This window comes from Hypanus sabinus, chromosome 18 (genome assembly GCF_030144855.1).
Source record: "Hypanus sabinus isolate sHypSab1 chromosome 18, sHypSab1.hap1, whole genome shotgun sequence".
Classification (NCBI taxonomy): domain Eukaryota; kingdom Metazoa; phylum Chordata; class Chondrichthyes; order Myliobatiformes; family Dasyatidae; genus Hypanus; species Hypanus sabinus.
The window spans coordinates 53,047,985-53,065,360 of NC_082723.1; the positions used below are offsets into that span (position 1 = coordinate 53,047,985).

The 17,376-nt window shown below is 39.8% G+C and overlaps 1 protein-coding gene across 1 annotated transcript in view; it reads right to left on the reverse strand.

Annotated features, from left to right (window-relative positions):
* dph7 (diphthamide biosynthesis 7) overlaps window positions 1–16,100 on the reverse strand; it is a 54,557-nt gene extending 38,457 nt beyond the window's left edge. Inside the window, exons 1-3 of the mRNA XM_059994314.1 lie at window positions 15,039–16,100; window positions 8,103–8,294; window positions 7,513–7,652 (exon numbers count right to left, since the gene is read on the reverse strand). Of these exons, the coding sequence (XP_059850297.1) occupies window positions 7,513–7,652; window positions 8,103–8,243 (281 nt within the window). The 5' untranslated portion in view covers window positions 8,244–8,294; window positions 15,039–16,100. The remainder of the gene's footprint in view (window positions 1–7,512; window positions 7,653–8,102; window positions 8,295–15,038) is intronic.
* Between the last annotated feature and the right edge of the window lie 1,276 nt (window positions 16,101–17,376).

A 17,376-nucleotide genomic window follows, 5' to 3' on the forward strand; every position in this document is an offset into this window, starting at 1 on the left:
TCCCATTCGGATATGTCCATACATGGCCTCCTCTACTGCCACTATGGGGCCAAACTCAGGTCGGAGGAGCAACACTTTGTATACCGTCTGGGTAGTCTCCAGCCCCTTGGCATGAACATCGAATTCTCCAACTTCCAGTAATTCCCTCCCTCTCCCTTCCATCCCAGTTTCACTCTGCCTCCTCTTCCAGCTGCCTGTCACCTCTCTCATGATTCTGCCTTCTTCTACTACACAGTGCTTTCACCTTACATTCTTTCTTCACCCTTCTTGCCTATCCCCTCCCTGCTTCCCCTCCCACACCCCTTTATCTTTCCTCTGATTGGTTTTTCACCTGGCACCCACCAGCCTTCTCCTTCCCACCCCCCTTCCACCTTCTTTATAGGGCCCCTGCCCCCTCCCTCTTCAGTCCTGAAAAAGGATCTTGGCTTAAAACATTGACTGCTCATTTCCACAGATGCTGCCCAACCTGCTGATTTCCTCCACCGTGTGTACGTGATGACTGCATTTAGCATCTCTGGATGAACAAGTCTGAATCCTCACAAATTCTCCACCATCACAGAAGGTAGTTTTTAGTCAATTTAGTTCTTGATACCACCTGGACTAAAATGATTCAGTACACACATGTAGCAAAGACTATAGGGCAAAACATTATCCTTGCTACTGTAATGAAAACATGCTCCAGAACTAAACATGTCTCCAGAATAATTATAGCACTGGCATCTATCCAATAACCTGGATAATTGTCGAGTGTGACATGTTTACAAAAAGCAGGGGAATCCAGTCTAACCAATTCACACCCTGTCAATCAACCACTCATCAAGCATTCTTTATTCACTAAAACCTGTTCACTAATTACCGATCTCTTAATCAGTAAGCAGATCTATTAGGTGTGGCTTCAGCATAAGTCTTCAGGCCCTAGCTAAGGGTTGATGTGGTTTCCAGAGATAGGCAAGAGTGACTGTCCTTAAAATAAAGGGAGAATTTTCTGAGCCATGATTTGCAGAGTAAGATGAATGTTTATTGTTATAGCCCCAAGACATTACTAAAGGAGTTCCTCAGGGACAATTATCTTCAAATGCTCAATCAACAGAGATGATCACTGACATGATGATCAATTCCATTAGTGCCTCAAAACAAAATGAGGCAGTCCAAGCCTGCAAACAGCAAGAGTTCGCAAACTCATGAGTAACCAGAATCAGGTAACAATCACTTCCAACAAAACACAATCTAATCACCGATCCTTGACTTCCAAGGTCATTACCAAAAAACTGAAGAAAACTGCTGTGAACATTCACCTAGTGCAAGGGTCGGCAACCCATGGCTCCAGAGCCGCATGCGCCTCTTTCATCTCTGTACTGCAGCTCCCTGTGGCTTTGGAAAATAAATGATGAGTATTTAATTAAAACGTATTTTATGTTAGTTTGTTAGTTTTTGAAATGTAATTCTAAATTTGAAGATTATGGTGATCTTGTACAATCTAAATAAAACATGTTTTTTGTCGCTATTAATATACGTCACCACTGCCAATGCCTGACACCCGCCAGTGCGTGATTTCTTTAATTTTTCGATCCAAGGTAGGCTAACTATGGAAAATTCTAAAAAAAGAAAAGTGACTGAAGAAAACAGAATGTTTAATGATACGTGGGCAGATTCATTTGCTTTCACTGCTGACGAGACTGGTTTACCGGTATGCTTAATATGCAATGAGAAACTAGCAAACAACAAAAAGTCAAAAGTCACAAGACATTTCCAGAATAAACACGCAGCCTTTGCTCAAAAATATCCGGATGGAGATGAGAGAAAAAAAGCCGTTTCGGAACTGATGCGGAAGGTTGATCTGAGCAAAAATCATTTCAATAAGTGGATGAAGTCTGGAAAATCAACGACATATGCTAGTTTTGTTGCCGTTCAGGATATAGTCAGGCACGGGAAGCAGTTTACAGATGATGAATATATAAAAGAATCTTGCATTAAGATTTCAGAACATCTATTCACGGACTTTAAAATCAAGAGTGAAATTGTGCAGAAAATCAGGGATATGCCCCTCTCTGCAGAGACTGTCAAAGACAGAACCATAAAAATGGCAGAAGACATCACAAGACAGCAAATTAAAAACATCAATTCAGCTGTGGCCTACTCGATTGCCTGTGACGAGTCTAAAGACAAAGGTGATATTGAACAAATAGCACTGTTTGGCCAGTATGTAAACTCTGCCGGGCCACAGGAAGAAATGATTGAGTTGATACCTCTAAAAGCCCAAACATCGGGGGGGGGGGGGGGGGGGAGGACATCTGTGAGGCTGTCTTGAATTGTTTAAGAGCCAAAGTAATAAAGACCACCCACCTGGTGTCAGTAGCTACTGTTGGGGCACCAAGTATGACAGGAGCGCACAAGGGATTTGTGGCTTTACTGCAGAAGTCGCTGGACAGAAAGCTACTGACTTTTCACTGCATCTTGCACCAAGAGGCACTGTGCGCTCAAACATTTCCTCCGGAATGCACAGAATAATAGATGTTGTCATTCAGATTGTCAATAAAATAATGGCAAAAAGTTTAAATCACCGTCAATTCCGTTTGTTACTGGACGAGCTGGAAAGTGCATATTCTGATCTCCTGCTGCACAACAAAGTCCGGTGGCTGTCAAGAGGGGAGGTGCTGAAATGCTTTGTCGCGTGTCTGGAAGAAGTGAAAACTTTCCTAGGCAGCAAAGGGCTCACCTTTCCTCAACTGGAACAGCCAGAGTGGCTGTAAAAGCTACACGTCATGATAGACATGACAGCGCACCTGAACATCGTCTCACCTCCCCAATTTGAGAGAGTTCAAACAAGCTCACGACATGATAAATTCGGAGTATTTACATTCTGCAATCATCGCAATGCAAACGTCGTTTGGGAAACACTTCTGTGAGTTCAGAGAGGAAAAAAACATATTATCCTTCCCAGTCACTCCCCTAAGCATTGATCCATCCCTACTAAATACGACTGCATTGGCAGGTGTGAGTCAACCTGATGTTGAGATGGAACTGGCCGACATAGCTGACAAAGATATATGGGTGTCCAAGTTTAGACGCTTGACAGCAGACCTTGAAGATGTTGCCCGTCAGAAGGCCGTTCTTGCTCAGAATCATAAATGGAGTGATATTGAAAACCTCCCCAAACCAGACAAACTTGTGTTCGAAACATAGAATGCTATCCCCGACATTTATGTAAACATTAAAAAGTATGCGCTTGGAGTCCTATCGATCTTTGGATCCACATATGTATGTGAGCAGGTGTTCTCCAACATAAACTTTATTAAAAACAAACATCGCGCACGCCTCACAGATGACAGCTTGCGATCCTGTGTAAAGATGAAGGTGATGTCATCCAGCCCTGTTGTGCAGACGCTGTGCGCTGAGGTCCAGGAGCAGAAATCCCATTAACCAAGTATGATAAATATTTTAATTGCCTATTATTTTACATATATCCAAATTTTTTCATTATTCAGTGAAATAGTACTTTTATTTTTCAGGTTGACAGCTAGCTGATGTTATTTTTGGTTTGCTGCTGGTGGACAATTTAAGTTCGGCGTTTTTCATAAATACAAGAAGGACTCAAATAGACATTGAGTATTTTACTTAAAAGTAACCTTCAACCCAACGTCTTTTGTTCGGAGTTCAAAAAGTTTTTGTTGCATGCAGAAATGTAATTTCGTTTTCTCTGCAGGATTTCATCGATTTCATAAACGCAACACATTATAGTTTGTTTATACATAGCATAAAGGCAAAAAAAACGTTGTATGCAGTGTTATTTCATTTTAAATGTCAAACGGGTTTTGTGGCTCCCAGTGTTTTCTTTTCTGTGGGAAACGGGTCCAAATGGCTCTTTCAGTGGTAAAGGTTGCCGACCCCTGACCTAGTGTGTGTTCATTAACCCCGACATAATTAAGAATCCTTGACTGCCAACAGGCAGCTATGTATCTCAAGTAAAATAGATATCATTCTAAGAACTTTATGGATCTGTAAGACTCTTCCCTCTAAATCTTTAAGACTTCTATAGCTTTACAGTGGCATGCAAAAGTTTGGGCACCCCGGTCAAAATTTCTGTTACTGTGAATAGTTGAGTGAGTAGAAGATGATCTGATCTCCAAAAGTCATAAAGTTAAAGATGAAACATTCTTTTCAACATTTTAAGCAAGATTAGTGATTATTTTTGTTTTGTACAGTTTTAGAGTGGGGAAAAAAGGAAAGGAGGACCATACAAAAGTTTGGGCACCCCAAGAGATTTGAGCTCTCAGATAACTTATACCAAGGTCTCAGACCTTATGTAGCTTGTTAGAGCTATGGCTTGTTCACAGTCATTGTTAGGAAAGGCCAGGTGATGCAAATTTCAAAGCTTTATAAATACCCTGACTCCTCAAACCTTGTCCCAACAATCAGCAGCCATGGGCTCCTCTAAGCAGCTGCCTAGTACTCTGAAAATTAAAATAAATGATTCCCACAAATCAGGAGAAGGCTATAAGAAGACAGCAAAGCGTTTTCACATAGCCGTTTCCTCAGTTCATAATGTAACTAAGAAACGGCAGTTAACAGGAACAGTGGAGGTCAAGTTGAGGTCTGGAAGACCAAGAAAACTTTCCAAGAACTGCTTGTAGGATTGCTAGAAAGGCAAATCAAAACCCTCGTTTGACTACAGATCAAACGAGTTGCTATCAAAGGTGTTGCTACTGTGCAGCAACACCTGCACAAATATGACCTTCATGGAAGAGTCATCAGAAGAAAACCTTTCCTGCGTCCTCACCACAAAATTCAGCATCACAAGTTTGCAAAGGAACATCTAAACAAGCCTGATGCATTTTGGAAACAAGTCCTGTGGACTCATGAAATTAAAATAGAACTTTTTGGCCGCAATGAACAAAGGTACGTTTGGAGAAAAAAGGGTGCAGAATTTCATGAAAAGAACACCTCTCCAACTGTTAAGCACCGGGGTGGATCGAACATGCTTTGGACTTGTGTTGCAGCCAGTGGCACGGGGAACATTTCACTGGTAGAGGAAAGAATGAATTCAATTAAATACCAGCAAATTCTGGAAGCAAACATCACACCATCTGTACAAAAAGCTGAAGATAAAAAGAGGATGGCTTCTACAACAGGATAATGATCCTAAACACACCTCAAAATCCATAATGGACTACCTCAAGAGGCGCAAGCTGAAGGCTTTGCCATGGCCCTCACTGTCCCCCAACCGAAACGTCATTGAAAATCTGTGGATAGACCTGAAAAGAGCAGAGCATGCAGGACGGCCCAAGAATCTCACAGAACTAGAAGCCTTTTGCAAGGAAGAATGTGCGAAAATCCCCCAAACAAGAATTGAAAGACTCTTAGCTGGCTACAGAAAGCATTTACAAGCTATGATACTTGCCAAAGGGAGTGTTAGTAAGTATTGACCATGCAGGGTGCCCAAATTTTTGCTTCGGGCCCTTTCCCTTTTTTGTTATTTTGAAATTATAAAAGATGGAAATAAAAAAGTAATATTGCTTAAAATATTAAAGAAATGTGTCATCTTTAACTTTATGCCTTTTGGAAATCAGGTCATCTTTTACTCGCTTAGCTATTCAAAGTACAGAAATTTTGACCAGGGGTGCCCAAACTTTTGCATGCCACTGTATTTAGCAGGAGAGAAGTGCATGCACAGATAAACCTTCTGAGCTACCAGTCAAACCAGTTCCCAGCAATGCACTTAAAATGCTGGAGGAACTCAGCAGGCCAGGCAGCATCTATGGAAAAGAGTCCTGCCGAAGGGTTTCAGCCCGAAACATCGATAATATTCTTTTCCATAGATGCTACCTGGCCTGCTGAGTTCCTCCAGCATTTTGTGTGTCTGGAGAAAAAAAGCTGGAGAGGACTTGAAAGGTGGGGAAGGGTATAGAGAAACACAAGGTGAGGTGAAATCTGAAGGGGCATTACCAGAAGTTCGAGAAATCAATGTTCATATCATCAGGTTGGACTGCTACCAGGATAGAATATAAGGTGCTGTTCCTCCAACCTAAGTATGGCCTCATCACAACAGTAGGGGAGGCCATGGATAGACATATCAGAATGGGAATGAGAAGTGGAATTAAAATGGGTGGCTACTGGGAGATCTCACTTTTTCCAGCGGATAGAGTGTAGGTGCTCAGTGAAAGAGTCTTCCAATCTATATCGGGTCTCACTGATACGCAGGCCACACCAGGAGCACCAGACACAGTATACGACCTAAAAAGACTCATAGGTGAAGTGTTGCCTCACCTGGAAGGACAGTTTGGGGCCTTGAAGGTAGTGAAGGTGTAGCACTTATTCTGCTTACAAAGACAAGTACCAGGAGGGAGATCAGTGGGGAGGGACGTTTCCACCTACATTATATTCCCTCCCTTAGGAAGCAGCCCATCAGCTTAGTCAAACTATTATCCAAGCTCAGAAGAACAGGGATTATAAAAAATACAAATTAATCACTAAAACATTTTTTAAAATTGCACAGAAAATATCAATGTTTTCCCATATATATTCTGCCAAATCAAAGGCAGCTTATCATGAATGGATTTTAGGTGTTCTTGTACATAAAACAAGAAATTATAAAGCAATTAATTACGAAGGCAAATTAATGGTCATTATCAGAGATCCCCACCACCCAGGTCATGCTCTCTGCTTACTGCTGCCATCAGGTAAAAGGTACAAGAACCTCAGGAATCGCACCACCAGGTTCAAGAACAATTACAACCCTTCAACCATCAAACTTGAATAAAAGATAACCATACTCACTTATCCCATCATTGAAAAGTTCCCACAACCAATGATCTTACTTTAAACCGGCTCTTTATCTCATTATTTAATGCTATTTATTTATATTTGCACAGTTTGTTGTCTTCTACACTCTAGTTGATCTTTCATTGATCTTGTTATAGTTACTATTCTATAGATTTACTGAGTACACCCACAAGAAAATGAACCTCAGGGTTGTATATGGTGACATACATGTACCTTGATAATAAAACTTACTTTGAACAAGGGCAATAAAATACATAAGTAATGAAGTCATTCTGCAATGACAGAGCATTGACACGATCATACCCAAGGTACTGTCTACAATTTGGTCTCCTATCCAAAAAATTAATGCATGTTTGAAGGAGTTCAGAGAAATTTACTATTGATTCCTGCAACAAAACAGCTGTCTAAGGTTCAAAGGACAGTAGATTGGGTCTATGCTCACTGAAGTTTAGAAGAATGAAGGACGAATTTCTTCTCTCATTCTAGAATCTCTGGAATCTATACAGCAAGGGATGAATTATTGAAATATATTCAAAGGCTGAGACAAAAAGATTTTTGGACTATAGAGGAGACAAGTTATATGGGCAACTGGTGAAGGAGAAGATTTGAGCTGGTATCAGATTACTATGATTTTATTCAATGGTGGTGTAAGCTTTAGGTATGTTCTATTCCTGTTCCTAATTCTTATCAATGCCCTATTTGATATTTTACACCTGTCTCTTTAATGCTTACCATTTGAGATCTAATATTGCAGGCATTTCAATCCTCTGTACCTCTGTTAATGGAGAATAAAGCTGTTTCTGTTGAAAGCAGTATAGGTAAAGGCGCCCCTGCCGGAGCTGGGGCTCATTAATTTCTGAGTCTCCTGAACCCTGAAAGGTCAAAGTTACAAAGAAAATTTGTTAAAACTTTAATAAGACAATATAAGACATCTAAATTCAAGACATCTCTCTGTTGTGAAATTGTTTGAGAGTTCTTTGAACCATGAAATGAATCAGTTAAATCTGATCCTATCCTCTATAGAATCATTGTGTAAGATATCAATGAGTAGCAATGAAACAATGCTATTTTATTATACTCCACAGGCCAGTTCTCAGGATAATTGTAGTAACCCTACTGCAGACTAGAAAGATCACCAGAGGCTCAGATTGAATCACTGACCTTCAAAGTCTGCACTATTATCTGTTACTCCCATTTGAATCATTAGAAACCTGAAATCCACTGCAACCTTCAAGACAGGCAAGGCCACAACATTCCTAAAAATAACCAAAGTGAGACTAATATACAAGAACAAATGTCCCTTCCTGTAAATAGCACTGTACCTTCTCCTCGGGATTCTTTAATTGATAAGTACCACAGGTTAGTACATTATGAAACTTGTCAATAGGGCACCACTCCACAGCATCTGCACTATACTCTGTGTCCACCACCTGCAGGGTTCGAGATATACATCGAGTCGCCATGTCAATCACTCATTGCAGGGCCCAGATTTTTTTTTAAACTGCATCAAAAATCTGAAAAAGAGAAAAATTACATTTAATTTTCTATCAGAAAACCAACATAAAATATTAATGCTCCCATCTGTGAATAACAAGTGGTATAAAGGGAATGCACATCAAATACACACTTTTAGTTTGACATATTACATAGTAGTTGTAGCACAAAACCAGGTTAGTGAGCCAAACTGATCCATGCTCCACAAGTCTCATCCTTTATCTAAAACCATCAACTCAGCCTATTTCCTTATCAGCTTAAATGGATGAAACAACTTAGTTCAATGATAGAGCAAGTGCTCTCCAAATTTTACTATATAGACTATCTGCTGCCCAAGCTGGAAATGGATACTTATATACATTGGTATTATTGTGAATAAATGTTAAATCCTGGGGAACAACAGATTACTCAAACTAATGCAAACACGTAAAACTTTAATTTTCCAAATGGCACTAATATTCTGCGTTATACACCTAAGCAGCTCAAGACAAAATGCTTACAAAAGCCCTTGGCAAGCACACATTTATGCAAGCATTTTCCTTTTGTTTTACAGCCATGAAAACTGAATCTAAATTTTGTATATATAAATTAGATAAATTTACCTTCAGAGACTTTTATTCTGAAAACTAAGTGAAAGGCATTCACATTTCAGCACCATGTAATCAGGATAACCAAAGCATCTTTAGATGAAAACTCAAGCTCTCACTAATCCCTTCCAACAATGTACTTTTCATTGTCTCCTCATACAACAAGTGATATCCTACCCAACACATTTACATTGAAGTTTGATTTCCAAAACGTGATTTTGCTCCAGAAGCGGGTCATTGAAGCCCTTAGATGTGAAGTTCCCAATAGACTATTCTAGTTTTCAGCACAATTCTCCTAGAAGAAGTGATGCCTCAAAAGGACAGCATCATATCATTAAGGGCCCTCATCACCCAGGACATGCCCTGTTCTCAAGTTACCATCAGAAAGGAGGTACAAAGCCTCAGGGATTTTTTTTCTGTTCTTATATATTGCATTGTACTGCTGCCGTGAGAACAACAAATTTCACAATATATGCCGGAGATATTAAACCTGATTCTGAAATTAACCAAATCAAAGTAAAAAGAAACCCAAGCACAAATAGTTCCTCACCTTTTTCACTAATTTAAAATCAAGCACACATCTTGATACACAACCAGAACAAATCAATCGCCATGGTGAGATTCACTACACTCATCCGTATCTATTAACTTCAACCTTCAAACAGTCTCAAAATTAAACTTAAAATAAATGCACATTAATTGGCAATTGGCATAAAATTAGCATTTTACTTCATTTGCTATTAAAATAAAACTGTAGTGTTTCCATAATGTTAATAAAGATTGAACACATTTACAGCAATTTCAACATAGGAAAACGTCTCAATTTTTTCACAAACAAATTATACTCCTGTACTTCCATAAATTAATAATTTTCTGGAAACCATTCCTGCAGAAAATATTTTGAAGTAATTAAGGCTGGCAAGATTAGATGTGAGGAACATACTACACTCCATGGCCACTTTATAGGTACACTCATTAATGCAAACATGTAATCAGCCAATCATGTGTCAGCAACTCAATCCATAAAACCATACAGATACGGTCAAGAGTTTCAGTTGTTGTTCAAGCCAAACATCAGAAATGGGGAAGAAATGTGTTCTAAGCGACTGACTGAAGAATGATTGTTGATGCCATATGGGGTGCTTTGGGTCTTCTCAGAAATTGTCGACCTCCTGGGATTTTCAAGCACAACAATTTTTAAGAGTTTACAGAGAATGGTGCGATAAACAAGATCAACCCCAGGTGAGAGGTGAGAGTAAGCGTTCAGCACAGACTAGAAGGGCCGAGATGGCCTGTTTCTATGCTGTAATTGTTATATGTTATATGGTTATATGGTTAACCAGTGAGTGGCAGTTCTATGAATGAACACCACTTGTTAATTGGAGAGGTCAGAGGATAATGGCCAGATGGGTTCAAACAGGCAGGAAGGCAACAGCAACTCAAATAACTACACATTACAAAAGTGATGTGCAGAAAAAACACTTCTGAACTCCATTGTCAAACCTTGAAATGGATAGTCTACAGCAGTTGAAGACTACACCAGGTTCAACTCCTGTAACTAATAATGTGGCCGGTGAGTGTATATATAAAATGGTACCGCTCCACAATGTATGCAAAGTGCAGTAGCTTTCCATAGTAATCTTTCAGTTTACTGTAAAAAATATTTTCTACATATGTAACTACTCAAAAGTTTTTCCATGTATTGTCTCTAACTCCAGAGCAGTGAAACACTAATTTAGCGGTTATATGATTATACACTGTACAAGGTTAACTTTACAGTAGGAATTTAGTGCATATAAGACTGTATATTTATATTTGTTGATCTTTTAAAAATATACTTTGCTGTCTCTCTCATTTCCAACTTTCAACCTCTCTGTTTTTGGGCAGCAGCTCAAGGGGGTGGCTCACAACCAACTTCTAAAGGCCAGTGGGCATCAAATGTTTGGCATGGTGTTATATTTATAAAAAAGAAAATACTTCCTCTAATAGGGAATCCAAGGCTAAGTATAAACTAGAAATTAGAGGCAAAGGATTTGGGGACAATGTCAGAAACCAAAGAAAACTAGAACATTAGAACTTATAAAAACACAAAATGCTGGCAGAACTCAGCAGGCCAGACAGCATTTATGGGAGGAGGTAGTGACGATGTTTCGGGCTGAAACCCTTCATCAGGATCCTGCTGAAGGGTTTAGGCCCAAAATGTCGACACTACCTCCTCCCATAGATGCCATCTGGCCTGCTGAGTTCTGCCAGCATTTTGTGTTTTTATTTATTTCCAGCATCTGCAGATTCACTCGTGTTACCTTAGAACTTATATCTACCAAAAGCTGCAGAGGATATGTCAAATGAAAATTTAATAACTAAGACCGCTGTACTCAAATTGGACTAGAGTAAAGGATATAGACTAACAGTGGGCAAATGTAGTCAGGATACTAGCTAGCTACTGAATAGCAAAATAATCTTAAGAGGCTGACTGCTTATTACACCAATTCATACTGTATGTATGTACATTTTAAATTTCACAGAAAAAAAATCAGAAAATGACAGGCTTTCCATTCTGAACAAGCAGCTCCTTCAGCTGCAATGACATACATTAATTTTCATCCACATCTGTTGATTTTTTTTCCTCCTAAAAATAAAGAACTGTATCTGTCCCATCCAGAGATCTTTATCCAATACAGAGCCGATGAAAACTCCACGGCAGTCACAAACTGAAATTCCAAAGGCTTTGGGGGGAAATGATTTTGTTTAAAAAGTACAGCAGCATCTAACTCAGTTGTGACACTAACTGTAACTGCACATGGTCATATCCTTCTATTACTTAACACACCACTGAGTCTAAATATGCCACTGTGCAATAGGACATCCTAACCAACAGACATTAGATAGTCAGGATGCACAACCACCCCTACTTTCCCATCATCCTCAACACAGATTGTGTGCTGAGCCCATTGGGGTACACTCTGCTCACACCATTACTGCACAGCCAAATACCTGAGTAATCACATTGTCAAATTCACCGATGACACAAGTGCTGGGGCTGATCACCCATGAGACAACGATGAGACAACCTACAGAGAAGAAGCAGAAGAGCTCAAGGCCTGGTGCCAGGCAAATAACATCTTTCTCAATGTCAACAAGACAAAGGAAATGTTTATTGACTTTCAGAGAAATTGCACCACTCACATCCCCCTTTACATTGGTGGCAGAGCAGTGGAAACTATGAGTACTTTCAAACTCCTGGGAGTGCACACCTCACACAACCTCCCATGGTCCCAGAACACATCTTACACAATCAGGAAAGCTCATCAACATCTCTATTTTCTGAGGATGCAAAAGAGAGCTGGATTATGCGCATCTATACTGCAGATGCACAGTAGAGACCATCCTACTTTATGCTGCGACACCGCATGGTACAGAATCTGCACTGTGGCGGACTAGAAGGCTTTACAACAGGTAGTCAAAACCGTCCTACACATCACCAGCATCAGCCTACCTGCCATCAAGGATATGTATAGAGAAAGATGCCAGTAACCCCATGAAATATCCTACTCATTCTGCTCATGGGCTGTTCATTTCTATAAGAAGGGAGGCTATGCTGCAACCATGCCAGGACCACCAAAATTCAAAGTAAAATTTATCAGAGTACACACGTCACCACATACAACCCTGAGATTCTATTTCTGCAGCATGCTTAGCAAATCTATACAGAACAGCAATTGTAAACAAATTATGCAAATGTAGATATAAATAGCAATAAATAAAAAACATAAAATAACAATATAACAAAGTGCTTATATGAGTGCAGCTATCTATTTTTGTACAAGAGCCTGATGATTAAGGGGTAGTAACTATTTTTCAACCTGGTGGTGCAAGCCCTGAGGCACTTGTACCTTCTACCTGATGGCAGCAGTGAGAAAATAACATGGCCTGGGTGGTGAGGATCTTTGATAATGGATGCTGCTTTTCTATGGCAACTTTTCATGTAGATATGCTCAATGGTTGAAATGGTTTTACCCTTGGTGTGCTGGGCCAAATCCACTACCTTTTGTAGGATTTTCTGCTCAAAAGGCATTACTGTTCCCATACCAGGCCATAATACAGGCTGAAAAACAGTCACCTTCTGCAATTAGTAAAGTTGATCAACAATTCCACCCACTAAACCACCCCTCCACCACCACCATTTTAACATTTTCTGTCTGAGTCAGTTTATGTACTCCTGTTGCTAGCATCAATTTATGGACATACAATCAATGTATGCAAGCAATCTTGTGCAATTATATTGTGTTCTTCATCTTTTTTTGTGGGTGCTGCATCAGATCAAGAGTAACAATATTTTTGTTCTCCTTTACACTTGTGTACTGGAAATGGCATTAAACAATTTTGAGTTCCTTGCCTGTTCAGATGTTTGTCTAAATGCCGCTTAAACATTGCTATCGTATCCGCTTCTACACCTCCCTAGCACCTACCACTGTGTAAAAAATGAAGTTTGTACATCTTCTTTAAACTTTCCCCTTCTCATGTCCTTGAGTGCTTGACTTATCACCCTGGAGAAAAGACTGGCTAACCTATCTAACCATCCTTTGAACTTTATATATTTACACCAGGATATCCCTTTGGCTCTGATACTCTAGATAAAACAGTACAAGTTTATCAATAACAAATACATTCCAATCCAGTCCACATTCTGGTGAACCCCTTTTACACTCTCCTCAAAGTAATGCATGCTCAAGTATGCTATCTCAAGTGTGGCAACCAGAAATACTCCACACAATATTCCAAATGTGGCTCAACTCAAGTTTTATACAACTGCAATGAGAGCAAGCATTCCATATACTTTCTTTACAAATTGTTATCCATTTGTGCAGACACTTTCAGGAAGCCTACAATCTGTATATCAGTGCTCCTAAGAGTCCTGCCATTTACTGTAGACTTTGCTCTTCCATTTTCACCTCACACTTATCTGGATTAAGCTCCATCTGGCCTTTTTCCCATGCAGTCCTTCCAGAAGAAGCATTTACCTCCTACAAACTTGTTTACTGCATTCAGTGCTCTTGATGTGACCTCCTCTAGGTTGGCAAGACAAAGCACGGGCTAGGTAATCGCTTTGTACTAGCTTTAGCATCTTGTAACCAACTCATACAGACAATAATCATATCAGATTTTACTCTCATTTTCATCAGGCCAGAGTGTTAACTTGTCTTAGAGTCAGGTGACGAAGATCAGCTGAAGTACCCACTACTGAACACTATCCAGGGTATGGAAACATCAAAGAAGTATACAACAGATCTCTGCCCTGAAATGAACTACATTAACTCCAGCATGAGAAAACATCCCCTAGATAAAATAGTTATTCAAGAAAGGATTAAAACAAGAAAAGCTCAATATGACACGCATTCCGCTCTACAACACAAACAGGAACAACTTTAAACACTGGCACGCTATCTATGCAAAAACCACATCATAGAGATTGCTAAGATTGCTGCATAAGTAATTCAAAATCTTTACAACATTGTGGTTAAATTACAGGACTTGTAATTTAGGAAAGTACACTTTAAATTTAAACAAATAAAATGCTGTTAGCAGTTGTGATCATGAAGCCACCAAATTTGTCACAAAAAATTCACTGGATTTCCCAATTTTCCTTTTTGTAAAAAAAAACATAAGTACACCCACACTTGCATGTTTTATTTATTAAAGACCTTCTATGTTAAATAGTGCCTCTTCCAACTTATCTTCATGGACAGGTCAAAGCATTGTTTTCCATGATATGGGACTCATGTCCAACACAGCACCTTGGCTCACTGAACATCTTCCATTAAGCAAGGACAGAATTCATTTATGATATTTGCCAGTTCTGTTTACTTTCTTTGAAGGTGGCCAAAGAGGAAGGACTCCATCATATAATGCACCCTATAGTATAACCCTTCTCGATGCCGGGTTCCTACCCAGTCTGGACCATGTGAAGTTCAAGACCCATGACAATGTTGTTTATACCAAAGTAGCCATTAAGCCACAATTCAAAGACCTCAAGGCTGGGCATGAAATACTGTCCTTGCCACATCCTACCATAACATATCCAAGCAACAAAAAGGCCATGGAGCAACAAACAACCTGATGAGGGAAATCAGCATCCAAGGGATGAGGGAGGCAAGGGAAAGTGGGACAAATTGTTACCTTTGAGTCAAAGACAGGACCGTCCAGGAAATATTCAGGGTGCTCAAATATTCAATCGGCTTCAGCAGATTCTTGAACACAAAATATGCAGATTATGGAAATCAAGAGGAACAAACACAAAATGCTAGAGGAGCTCAGATCAGGATGCGCTCTGGTATTTTATGTTTGTTCCTCCAGCAGATTGTTTCTTGCTCCAGATGCCAGCTTCTGCAATCTGGTCTCATATACTGAACCATGCTTTGCCTTTTAAGTACTGACACATTAAAGGTTGCATTAAGACAGCTGCTCTCTCACAAAGTGAAACAAAACTGCCTTACCTCCAGATAAGAGCAATTGGCCAGAAGGTAACTAATTTGGCAGGGGGATAGGAAGCCGAATGATAGGGCTGAGAATAGGGCAGTTGGTTTATAAACAGATGCAGTGTGTTGTGAGACGGTGAAAATGGACAGGCAGTTGACAGGGCAAAACTGCAGTCAAATGGAATGAGCTAAGTGGGGCACAGGGGCAAAATTGAAAAGGGTGACTAATACAGGACTGAGGGTGTTATATTTGAATGCACACAGTAGACAGAATAAGATTGATGACCTGGTAGTGTAATTAAAGATCGGCAGGCACAAGGTTGTGGTATCACTAGAGTCATGACTGTAAGAAGATTATAATTGTGAGCTTAGCATCCAAGGATACACCTTGCATCGAAAGGACAGGCAGGTAGGCAGAAGGGGAGGGGTGGCCCTGTTAGTAAAAAAATGAAATTAAGTCCTTAGGTGACATAGATCAGAAGACACAGAATCCCTATTGGAAGAATTTAGAAAATGCAAGGGTAAAATAACCCTGATGGGAGTTATATACAGGCCTCCTAATAGTAGACAAGATTTGGGGCGCAAATTACAACGCGAGATAGAAATGGCATGTAAAAAGGGCAATTTTATGATAGTTATGAAGGATTTCAATATGCAGGTAGATTGGGAAACATCAGGTTGGAGCTGGATCCCAAGGGAGAGGAATTAATAGAATCCCTACAATAAGGCCTTTAACAGCAACTTGAAGTTAAGCCTACTAAAAGAAAGGCAATTCTCAATTGTGTGTTGTGTAATGAACCAAATTTGATTAGAGAGCTTAAGGTAAATGAACCTTTAGGAGGCAACAATCATAGTAAGATGGGATTCACCCTGCAGTTTGAGAGGGAGAAGTTAAAGTCAGATGTATCAGCATTACAGTGGAGTAAAGGGAATTACACAGGCATGAGAGGGGAAATGGCCTAAGTTGATTGGAAGGGGACAATAGCAGAGATGATGGCAGAACAGCGCTGGCTGGAGTTTCTGGGGCAAATTGGAAGGCACGGGACAGATACATCCCAAAGATGTAGTGGTATTTGAATGGGAGAATGGGGCACCATAACTGAAATTGAAGACAACAAAAAGATTTTTTAAAAAAGAGGGCAGATAATATAGCAAAAATGAGTGGGAAATTAGAGGATGGGAAGCTTTTAAAAATGAACAGAAGACAACTAAAAAAGCCATAAGGAAAGAAATGATGAAATAGGAAGGCAAGCTAGTCAAAAGAAGATGCCAAAGGTTTTTTTCAAGATGTACTGTATAAAGAGTAAAAGAGAGGTGAGAGTGGATATTGAACTGCTGGAAAATGACACTGGAGAGATAGCTATGGGGGACAGAGAAATGGGACACAAACTAAATAAGTATCTTGCGTCAGTCTTTACTATGGAAGACTGTAGCAGTATGGCAGGAATTCAAGAGTGTCAGGAGGGAGAAGTGAGTTAACTGCTATTACTAAGGAGTAAGTGTTTCAGAAGCTAAAAGGTCTGATGGTAGAAAACTGACATGGACAAGATGGACTATATCCTAGGGTTCTGAAGGAGGCAGCTGAAGAGATTGTGGATGTATTAGTAATGACCTTTCAAGAATCATGAGATTCTGGAATGGTTGTGTAAGATAGGAAAATTGCAAATGTTATTCCACTCTTTAAGGGAGAGGGAGAAGAAAGGAAATTATAAGCCTGTTAGCCTGACTTCAGTGGTTGGGAATATGTTGGAATCCATTGTTAAGCATGAGGTTTCAGTGTACTTGCAGACACATAATAAAATAGGCCAAAGTCAGTATCGTGTCCTACAGGGGAATTCCAAATCTGTTGGAATTATTTGAGGAAATAACAGGTAGGAAAGACAAAGGAGAGTGACTGGAAGTTGTTTACTTGGATTTGTAGAAGGCCTTTGCCAAGCTACCACACACAAGGCTGCTGAACAAGAGACCGTGGCATTACAGGAAAGATGTACTAACATGGATACATTGGCTGACTGGCAGGAGGCAAAGAATGGGAATAA